We start from the raw sequence: 10,907 nt of genomic DNA on the forward strand, positions 1-10,907 counted from the left end.
AGAAGATGGGCGCCATGAAGGATCAGATCGTGAAGGCAAGGAAGAGAGGCATGGACGAGGAGGAGGGCGCCATGGAGAAGACTTGCAGCAAGGTGAAGGGCGCCATGGAGGAGAAGATGGGCGCCATGAAGGATCAGATCGTGAAGGCAAGGAAGAGAGGCATGGACGAGGAGGACGTCCAGCAGCAGATGGGCGCCATGGAGAAGAAGATGGGCGCCATGGAGGAGGAGTTTGTCCAGCAGCAGATGGGCGCCATGGAGGAAAAAAACTGCACCATGGAGGAGGAGTTTGTCCAGCAGCAGATGATTGCAGGGATTGGTGAGATGGAGTATGTACGTGTACATAAGTTGGATGATGTTCCTTTTGTGGACCCGGATGCGGAGACACAAGATCCGTTCGCCATGACGGAAGAATCTTTGACGTGGAGCTCCGGTTGTGCGGAGAGGGAGAGCAAATGGATTGAAGCGAACCATGAGTTGCTCCTCTCCGGAACATGGAAGAAGAAAGTTCGCACAATCAACGTTGGGGTGCAGGTTGGTGGCGAAGACGTGCACGTAATGAAGCATCCGGTGGTGAGAGTGGAGGACGTGTTGGACACCGAGAAGAAAAACAAGTGGGATGACATTGACGATCCAAAGAAAAACCCAATCATTGGGGAGATGCTTCACTTGCATAGCTCCGAGTACTTCAACATGGATGGTTCGATCAAGCCACCGAAGGATGACTTCGTAGAGTAAGTATGTCGAGAAGGAAGATGAATTGCTCGCTTATATTTTTCGGTGTATGAATTTGCATTGAAAAATATGGTTGTAAGTTATCATTTTATGTCGAGAAGGAAGAGTGGCATGCAGTGACAATGGTTGTTAGTTTCATTGTATTGACGAGAACTAGAATATAAATCAGACTCTATTGTTCAGTTATACAAATTTTCATAAAACTAACAAGAGTGATGTTCCATACGAAATATAAAATGCCATGATAAAGTTTCATTGCAACCTCCTGCATTACAAGTTTTTTTGACATAAGACTAAAAGGCAAGTCCTCACATGATGCATTACAATCACATAAATTTTTCATGGAGTGGCCAAGAACACTCTCGCAGCTTCCACGTACTCTAGATCGATATCCAATCTGATTGCAAGGTCTCCCGTCGCCTCAAGTGACTGCTTCTTCAAATGGGGCAACGCATAGTGAATGGACCCTTTATGTTTGATGATCTCTCTCATACAAGCTTGATGGCTTAAGAAAATTCTGTTTAGACGTTGATGTGGATATTCTTCAAGAGATTCTTCCACCTTCTTCACAATATCTGGGAGGTCCTTCGGCATTTTTCGTTGAAACATGGCTTGAATAGAGTTAAACCAACCAAGATCCAAACCATTGGTGTCGGGCGAATTAGGTGGTTGAAAAATCATCCTAATGTCCCAACCACCTCTTCTCGCTTCACGAAGAACGTAGGGGTCATCCACATCAACATGTGTCTTCGCATTGTCTTGTTGAATAAAAATTGTATTCCAACGATCTTCTTCTGGCCACTTCTCCTTGATCGCCGGCAAAACATACTTAATTAGGTATTCGCGGCTCTTTTCCTTGCCTACACAAAGAGCAAACAAATGATGGAAACATGAACTTAATAAAATTGTACTCTTTGACAACATGACAATAATAGAATGGAGATATCTTACCAACACTTGTGGAGGGCTTCAGTTCCATGGTTCCCCTTTTCCTATTTTTACTCTCCTTTTGTGCCGCTACCCATTCCACATATGGCCATACCCCTATCTTGCCGTCGAATGTGCACTCACCAGCACTATTGTACCTAGGCCTAGCCATGGCTGCAAGGAACATTATTTTCTCTATGTGACCTTTGTTCTTTGTTTGCCTCTGAGGGTTTGGTTCCTTGTTGGTCAAATAAAGTTTTTGGTTCTTCCTTGTCCGATAAAACCATTTCTCATCTATATGTACAACATTGTACCCAGCCTTGAAAGTAGGCTTATGTGCCAAGCTTGATGGCTCAAGGTGCATAAGAGAGTACTCCACACGAGCCTTCATATTGTCTACATTCAAAGCGGGCTTCAAGTCACTAGTATGACGACGGAATTCTTTTTCTTTAAGCCTACGATGCACCGTACTCTTCTTCATGTTAAGTGCAGCAGCTAGGCACCGTATTGTTGTACGCTCTTCATGTGGTATAGCTTCCATGGCATCGGCGTTGAGCTTAACTTTTTGCCTACCACACTTTAGCTTTCTCCTATCGATGACGGTGTTAACGGAACCACCTTCTCGCCCTTGCTTCCATATCCTTTGCACAACCCTCACTGAACATTCACATAGACGGGCAACCTCTTTACTTACTCCCCTCTTCCTTCTACCAAGACCACTCCTGGCCAAGATCATGGCATAGATGTGTCTCTTCTGGTTGGCGTCGTAGTATTTCCTTTTCTTTTTGTTGGCAAGTACATCTATTCAAGAAGACAAATGACTTTAAAATATATTTCCGACTATAGCAAAAATTAGATTAAATATGTCTTGATTCACAAATATTATTTGATGCATAGACAATCAGATTTCATCCATGCTTACAAGAAAATGTTTCATTACAAAGACATGTTGCATGTCATATGTTGCATGACTTACTTAGGTCCAGTATCTTCTTTGGGGCTAGAGGAAACTCTGGTAGAGGCGGGCAAGCGTCCATGTGCTCAAAGACACCAGCATCATGAGCAGATTGAAAGTTTCCAAAGCTGTACACATAAAAGTTTTCTGTTTAGTGCATAGTGAACCAAATATAAATTAGAATGTGTAATGCAAATGCACTTACGTGTAGTTGCTATCGAAGCCACCAGCGTATCCAATGCCCACGCCATTTTCTTCGACACCAGGGGTGCGCGAAGTCCCACTGCCACTGCCTTTTCTTGAACCTCGACCCCTAGTGCTCCTTGGAGGTCCTAAAATATGTCATGGCAGCAATTTTAAGTCGCATACTCACTGCAATGGTTCTAAGTTACTCCATGAGTATTGCATAAACATAATCATTGCCATGAGTACAAAAACGCTGCCATGGCAGCTTATTTACTTACGGCCATATGTCCTTGCTGGAGCTTGCACATTGTTCGTGCCGACGTTGCCGCCTCGCACTTGTTCGTCACCGTCGTCACGTCCAGCAGGAGAACCCGCAACGCTGCTCCCGCCTGTAGCCGACCCACTTGATGCACCACCGCGAGGACGCCGAGGACGGGCTGCACCTCGTACCAAATTAATCCCGCCGCCACGACCCGTACCACCGCCGCCATGCTCCTGCCTGTGCCCGTTCTGCTCCTCCAGGCCGTCGCCAAGGTACAGACCTTGGACGGCAGATCCCTCAACGCTGCTCCCGCCCATAGCGGAGCCACTAGATGCACCACCGCGAGGACGGACTGCACCTCGTGCCCGATTGCTCCCGCCACCACGACTGGATCCTGCCTCACCGGTACAACCGCCGCGAGGCCTACGGGACAGCCCAACGCGGCGCACGGGGACGACTGGCTCGCTTCCTGCCGTGCCTATCGTAAAGCTTGGCATGGTTCGTCCAAGGAGGCCGGACGGTGGCATGTCCGACGCTGCATCGCCGATGCTTGGAGTATAGACGGCGCGAGGACGACGAACTAGGCCGAGCGGTGGGAGCCCCGGCGTCGTATCACCGCTGGTATAGAAGAAGCCGCCACGCGGACGGCCTGCCATGCCTAGAGGTGGCGGCCGGCGACCACCTAGGACGACGGCATCTGCTGTGCCTCGATCTCGAGCACCTACCACCAGCGCTTCTGGTGGCGGCGGCCAGCTTCCTCCATCCTCTCCACCACGGCCTGCTCCATCCTCCACTACTTCATCTACTGGTGGTGGCTCGTTGAGATCGAACATCACCATTGACGGGAGGAGGAAGATGAATGTGAGAAGTTGCAGCCATGGGGTAACCTATTTATAGATGTATTTCACAGCTTCGCGCGGTTGATCTAAAACCAAAAATTTGGAGCTAAAGGAGGCGCGGGGAGGAAGGAGGATACGCGGGAGGAAGATTTGGACTGAAAATTTTCGGCCAGAGGAGGCGCGCCGAGGAAGAAGATGCGCGGGGAGGAAGAGGAGGCGCTCGCACGAGAACGGCAAATGCATGCATCGCGGCTGGGCGTTGGTTAGGCAGGATATTGAAGACAGTTTTGCATGCTGGGCGTTGATCGCGGCTGGAGTATCACGTACGTGGGCCTGCATGGAGAGCTGAAAAGACATCCTATTAAATGCTGATTTTGCTTCCTTTTGTGCAGCGCTCTGATTGGAAATTAAGCTGGTCGCGGTGCTCCTCCTCAGCCAATCTACAGCCACCTAGGTCATGGTGCTACTCCTAAGATGACTTATACACCCGGACGGAGGGAGTACCATTTGTTAGATAATAACGAGAAATAAACGAGATAAAGAGACACGGATTTTTACGTGGAAACCCTTGCGGAGAAAACCACGGACGCATGAAGGCGCAATCACTATGATAGAGGAGTATTACAAGCACGAGACGACAGACCATCTGATGTGCGACTACATGGGGTATATAAGAGGGCAATACATGAGAGTCCTTGGAGGACAAGTAAACGAGTTATACTCGTACGCGTCGACGTCAACGCAAAGGCCCACACCGTTTGTACTACGTCTAGTCCAACACGGTACTAAAATTTAGATCATAATTTAACAATTTCAGTCATGTGCTATATTTCTCTTTTAAAGTCAGTGCCTGTCAATACTTTCTTTTACTAATCAAGTTTTCATCCGATAGATCTGATAGATAGATGGAAACATAAATTTTCATTCATAAATAGTAAGGATTTAGATTAATAGTGAACATCATACCTGTATAGAAATCAGAGGCTTGGTTTCCTTGTGGTGCAGAATATCCACTAAATTTTTAGTCGTGTCATCCAGGGGCCCAACATATGGCATGTAACGATTCCAACCAGTCTCCCTACGTGGGAAGAATAGTGGATATGACAATGGGTTGTAGCACCCCTAATATGCTCTAATATATAGGAGCCGGTCTCCCATTTTTTCATGCACGACAACACTCGTGTCAAAGTAATTTTGTGGGTCGCTCCCTTCAACCCATATCTCTGCCACCTGAGAAGTCGTTCGGGCATTGTACCTTCTCTGATCCAAGTTGATATCGTGTTTAGTGAGATTTTGTACTCATGTAGACCCACTACAGGCCCAAGGCTCTTGAAAGCTTGCGCATAAGGGTTACACTCTAGTATTTGCGGAATCTTCCGTATAAGGTCATATTAAGATCTGGAGACCTAGTCTTCCTGTGAACCAAGTCTTGATCTTTATCATAAAATGTACACTTGAGGGTGCTAAATTGGAAATTACACAATGGACATACCTTGATCCAGAAATATTCTAGCTTCTTCATCAGGTTCATGGTATGCGGCTCCTCCATTATGCAATGGCTCCTAGCAGTCTAGTAGGCAATATATTTACCAATCATAAATGCAGGAAAATTATAGATGAAGACCTTGATATGTGAAGAATAATTATATATAATGTACCTTCTAAATTGGTTTGCTAAAAAATGGGCTCAAACATTCAATATGGATCATTTGTCTTGTCGTTGCCCACCATGCAAAATCATAAGATCAGTAGAGCACAACAATGTACATATTATAGTCGACGTGGTATCGGCAAAAATAATTAGCAGATTTGTAGTGTTTTGAGTACCATGTGGAGATGGTTCGACAAGGACTCTTGTATCATTATCTGGCGTATTTTTAAGTGGATTGGAGCCAGTAAAAGGCGCTATACCTGAACAAAGGAAAGAGAACCCAGATTTATGGTCAAATAAACATTGTTGACACATTTGCATCATAATTAAATCGACGAACTAACCCACATCTTCAATGGTGCAAACTGGGTCACATATTCTGCAGAGTTGGGGTACCTTAACCCCTGAATTTGGATGTGAGGGCCTGCATTCATAGTAAATTTTATGCACAAGTTAGCGCACGAGCAACAACAAAACAGTAGCACAAATTAGAATTGGTTGATGATACTCACCCAATGGTTAGTTGTTGCTTAAATCCTGAAATGGGGTGCGTGCCTCTGCACGACTGGGAGATGACATACCGTCGCCTTCATGTGAATATTCATGTCACTAAATTGTTACAAGCATGGATATTGTGCATATAATCATGAACATCAACATCAGACGCTGGATTTATATTACTGTCAGGCAGATAAGCAATATCCGTTTCGTCTCTGTAAACATACCACACTGTCCTTTTTGTTGATATTGTGTTTCGGCAGAGTTGTACACTGCACAAGTCACTGTTGTAAATTCTGAAAGCCAACTTTTTTTCGACACCAGGAGTAGGAAATAGGGTGCATGTTTTAGTTAGAAAAACAGATAAGGTGCAACGGCTTATTATTTAGAACTCTATTCTCAAACATCTACTAATCATGAGTAATGTTGCAACAGGTAGGAAGACGTCGAACCTGAGGAAGTGCATGGAAGAATCACAGCTGCGTGTGGCCGACCGGTTCAGGGGACGCGGCGGGCGCCGGGTGCAGGGCGGCCGCGGGCGCGGCGACAGGCTTGTTGCCGGGGCAGGCTCTATCTCTCCTGGGCACTAGCGATTGCAGGAAGGATGCCACACTGTGAGCGACAACAATCGGCGATGGCGGGGCGACGGAGTGGTGCAGTGCAGTGAGGTCGCCGTGCAGGCAGGAGACGCTGTTGGTTGGCGGCATCTGGCACCAGGTCGCCGTCGTGCCAGACGATGAGGTCGAGGTCAAGGGCGTGGAGTTAGCTTATTTGCGATTAGATTTCCGTGATCGTAGGGGCCGTGGAACTGGTAGTTCCAGGATAAGGGCGTGGAGTTACCTTTGTTTGTGATCGGATTTCCGTGATTGTAGGGGCCGCGGGACTGGTATTTCCAGTACTCCTCTCCCGATGAAGCACGGTCAGTCATTGCAAATTGCTACGTGCACACCGCAAAGGTATTAATTCAATGATGGCTGTCAGATTGAGAATTGTGGGCCTAATCGTGTGGTGTTGATTGGTTTGTGTGGGTTGTGGGACTAATTGCGGGGTGCACGTAAAAAAGTTCTTGTTAGATTGTTTAATAGTAGTGTAAATATCTAGCTGGCCATGGCATGTCTGCAATTTTCCTTCATAGTTAGCATCAACTCTTGTGTGATTTCAATTCTTCTGAGCAACCTAGACTTGATAATTCTAAAAGATCTTTCGAGACGGAACTAAATGCTCAAAAAGTTTGTATCCATGGTTCAGTAAATCCTAGCGCACTGCCTTCTTTTATCTGAACCACAACAAGCCAAGCAAGTAGCACTAGCACTACTGATGCGGTATAAACCTCACAACTGAATGTACATTCATCTGTGAACAGAGCTAAACTATGGCTTCAGCCCTCTTATCACACTTTTTCTCAAATTTCACAAAAGCAGTTGCTATCAAGATTTCAGTTTATTTTCGTTTGGTTAAATCTCAGATTGGATCCAGGATGGCAAGAAGTTTTCTACGCTCCCAGGTAACAGATGTTCATCCACAACATACATTCTCGACAAATACAATGGAAATACAATTCTGAGATAGCTGGGGCAACGTGAGCTCAGATCCCACTACAGATGCTACAAGAGTTGTTCCATAAACACTACGCATGAGAGGAACTACAACAACACAAGTTAGACAGGTCCATGTAGAATCAGGTATCATATTCAGTCAACTACAGCTAGTCTGCGGGGTCGGTAGAGAGAGTTTCGCAGGTCCTGCCTTGTCGGTAGAGGCAGCTGATTCTTCTGCTGGCTCGATCGTGCGAGACCTCTTCTGATCCGCTGCCAGCTCTTCCACACGACTGGTGCCTATCTGTATAAGCCTATGACTTTTCCTAGCAGTGCCGGTATGGTAGTTCTTCTTACGATATTTCCTCTTCACTCTCACTGACTTTGCATCCCCACCTTCAGAAGTGAGAGCTTTTGGAGTGGTGGAAGTTGGGCCTGCAGCAGATCAACATTAACATTTTTTCAGGAAGGCCAATGTTAAACTTCAAATAACAGGAATTTGTTGCAATGCTTCCTCGAATGGATCGTTCACATGATAAACACACAACTGCAATGACAAAGGGTAGAGAGGAATTTACCGGGGAATGACGCTGATGTTGGAGAGCGATGACAGTTCGGTGACTTAGCCGTATCAAGAGGTGCTTTTTTGGTGACGAAGGACAATGGGGTAGCTTCCAAAGCATTTCCAGACTCAGCAGCATCTTGCCTCCCTTCATTAGCTGCAACAAAAGGTGCTTTCTCCGTAACCATGGACGATGCGGTGGCTTCAAAAGCATGTCCGCACTCAGCAGCCTCTTGACTTCCTTCACTAGCTACAACAAACACAGCAGGCACATCTTGGCTACCTTCACCAGCTAGGAGAAACATACCCTGCCTATCAAGCAACGTCACCCGGTCTTGAGTTGCAATTTGATCCTTCTGAACAGTCTCCTCATCGCTGCTCAAGTCAATAATATTATCATCACTCAGCTCTATGAAATCTACTATAGTCATTGTGTGGCCTGAAATAGAATAAATGTGTGAGCAGTGATTAATGAAAAGTGGTGCAGTAATAAAAAGAAGCTGAAGCTATATCTATCAATCCGTCATCTTTTACCTTGACAGGCTCTCTAAGAGCATTCTCTATTTCTAGTACATGTGCTAAAAGATAAAACACTAAATGTACTTTTAAGTAAACATAGCTTCGCATAATTCATCTTAACCGTGGAAAAAACCTAAAATTCGAGCTCTGGAATAATCCAGCTTCAGTACACCATAAAGATATTTATTTTTTTGCGAATTCAATAGACTATATAAGATGACTCAGAACAGACCCTTGATTTTTACCACTGAAGATATACAACATGGTTTGGCTGGATATTGCATACATAAGGTAGTTTGGTCATGTAAAAATGAAGCTACAATGCTAGACCAAGCAGTGTCATAAATCTGAATAAAATTGTTAAGTATAAAAATACTGAATTAAGACACTTCAATCGCATAGCTCAATATCTAGTAGCTAAATGTTTTATTCAAGATCATGATACCATGCTGGAATGTGCCTGTGTTAACTGTTCTGCATAGTTTCAATTTAGGAAAATATCTATGAAGATAGTAAACAAGTAATAAAGGTATGAAAATAGGAAACCTTATACTAGAAGAATTCCCAGCAGTTACGGAGCTAATCTTATTAAACGCTGGCCCAAGTTTACTCAGCTTTACTGGATCAAACTGTGCACAAAGATCACCAGAGAAACCATGACAAAATAGTAAGGAAAAAAGGTGTGCTGATGGTCATGTATTTATGTCGTGTTGATGAGTTATTCTTCTGTATACCACAAATGCTTAGAAGAAACAGTTCGGAAATACTCATATCAAGGAGATCATATGGAAACAACGAATCTGGAAGAGAAGACATGGAGCAAACCTTGTTTCTCCGCTTCCCCTTCTCACTCCCCCACCAGCCTACTTCCTGCCTTGCTTGGCCCCGCTTGCCAATTCCCAACAAGATGGAAGATCAGAGCTCTGCGAAGAAACCAGCGGGGGTCGCATGTTTAAGGCGAGCAAGAACCGTCACAAAATCAACTCCAATTCCAAGAAACAGAGGGTTCCTAATCCTCACCCGCGCGCGGGGGCGGGACAGATCGACCGGAGGCCTCGGCTCTGCGCCCCAATGCGGCCCAGCGGAGGAGGACGACGAGTGGATCTGCTTGATTATTTGGGAGCTGGACCGGCTCTCTCAAGAAGGCGAGTCTGGTGCTCTGCTCCTCTCCCATGGCCACGGGGTGGGGTGGAAGAGGACGGAGCCATGAGATGAGAGAGCGTCGCTGAGTGATGGCATTGGGGTTTCTGTACCGTGGGACCCACTGGGAAACAGAAGGAAGAGCACGTCAAGCTCCTTTCACTTTATTATTATTATCGGCCGAAATTGCACTTACAAAAGAAACTCGAAATTTGATGAACCCATGGTCTGTCTGCACACAATGCATAGGGGATCAAAGAATTTTTGGACGAAAAGAAAGCACACATATCCCTGTCATTGAGGCTGACTTGACGGAAAATGTACTGGCCTCCGCTTCCGGCCGTCGCTCGGGTGACCGGAGGCGGAGGGGAGGTGATCATCTTATCGACGTGAGTCTCTATCGTTTTTGTGTCCATGGGTCCATTTATCCTATATCTAGTTGTTTCCAATGTCCCTTGGATCTAATAAAAAACCAGATTTAATTCTTTTGGACTAGGAAAAACGTCAAATCTCAGAATTCTTGGGCTACATTTCCTTATTTATTCATGGCCAGGATTCGATAATGCAATGATATGCTTTTATATTTCTTTGTTTTCGGAATTTGCTCTCCGAAGAGGCGCAAGGTGAATACTGCATATGTTTTTACATTGGTGTTTTACTAGAGTCGGAATAAAAAATGTTAGGGCCTCTTTCATTCTATTAAATTACATGAGAATTTTGGAATTTTTTTCTATAAAATTTATTTGGTTTTTCGGAATCAAAACGATAGGAATTTTCCTATGGTCTAACTCTTTTTTTGAGCTTTTCTATGGTCTAACTTTACATACATTTCCAAAGAATTTTTCATTCGAAACTTATGGATGTAAAATAGGAACATAAGGACTAAATTTTCACTAAAAATGTATACGGACACGTATTTTAGAAAAAGTTGGAGAGGACAAAAGAACATATATGTCAAAATTGATGGAGTATCTAATGGTAAGGGCATGTCCCACACGGACCCACAAATAGTCGGCAACAACCCACGCCGAGCGGTCAAGATGTAGTTTGCAATCCAACGCGGTACCCCGATAGGTCCACGGTCTGTTTCTCTGCAAAC

At 45.1% G+C, this 10,907-nt stretch overlaps 3 protein-coding genes across 4 annotated transcripts; all 3 read right to left on the reverse strand.

The window, feature by feature from the left end:
- Positions 1–1,058: 1,058 nt before the first annotated feature.
- Positions 1,059–1,944, reverse strand: LOC119300505. Its single transcript, XM_037577455.1, has 2 exons — positions 1,686–1,944; positions 1,059–1,594 (listed from the first exon to the last, which is right to left on the reverse strand). Exons 1-2 carry the CDS (start codon positions 1,846–1,848, stop codon positions 1,074–1,076), a joined length of 684 nt encoding a protein of 227 aa, XP_037433352.1. The 5' UTR covers positions 1,849–1,944; the 3' UTR covers positions 1,059–1,073.
- A 673-nt stretch (positions 1,945–2,617) lies between these two features.
- LOC119350064 (keratin, type I cytoskeletal 9-like) lies at positions 2,618–4,383 on the reverse strand. The gene is made up of 3 exons (XM_037618086.1): positions 3,081–4,383; positions 2,822–2,948; positions 2,618–2,744 (listed from the first exon to the last, which is right to left on the reverse strand). Exons 1-3 carry the CDS (start codon positions 3,901–3,903, stop codon positions 2,618–2,620), a joined length of 1,077 nt encoding a protein of 358 aa, XP_037473983.1. The 5' UTR covers positions 3,904–4,383.
- Positions 4,384–7,594: 3,211 nt separating this feature from the next.
- On the reverse strand, positions 7,595–9,865 carry LOC119300516. 2 transcript variants are annotated; one of them, XM_037577461.1, is made up of 4 exons: positions 9,689–9,865; positions 9,494–9,591; positions 8,166–8,588; positions 7,595–8,022 (listed from the first exon to the last, which is right to left on the reverse strand). In XM_037577461.1, the coding sequence occupies exons 3-4, from the start codon at positions 8,578–8,580 to the stop codon at positions 7,748–7,750; spliced, it is 690 nt and encodes a 229-aa protein (XP_037433358.1). In that variant the 5' UTR covers positions 8,581–8,588; positions 9,494–9,591; positions 9,689–9,865; the 3' UTR covers positions 7,595–7,747. The 2 variants fall into 2 exon arrangements, with proteins under 2 accessions (XP_037433358.1, XP_037433362.1); XM_037577465.1 differs by lacking the exons at positions 9,494–9,591; positions 9,689–9,865 and having other exon boundaries at positions 8,166–8,805.
- Between the last annotated feature and the right edge of the window lie 1,042 nt (positions 9,866–10,907).

This window comes from Triticum dicoccoides, chromosome 1B (genome assembly GCF_002162155.2).
Source record: "Triticum dicoccoides isolate Atlit2015 ecotype Zavitan chromosome 1B, WEW_v2.0, whole genome shotgun sequence".
NCBI classification, from domain to species: domain Eukaryota; kingdom Viridiplantae; phylum Streptophyta; class Magnoliopsida; order Poales; family Poaceae; genus Triticum; species Triticum dicoccoides.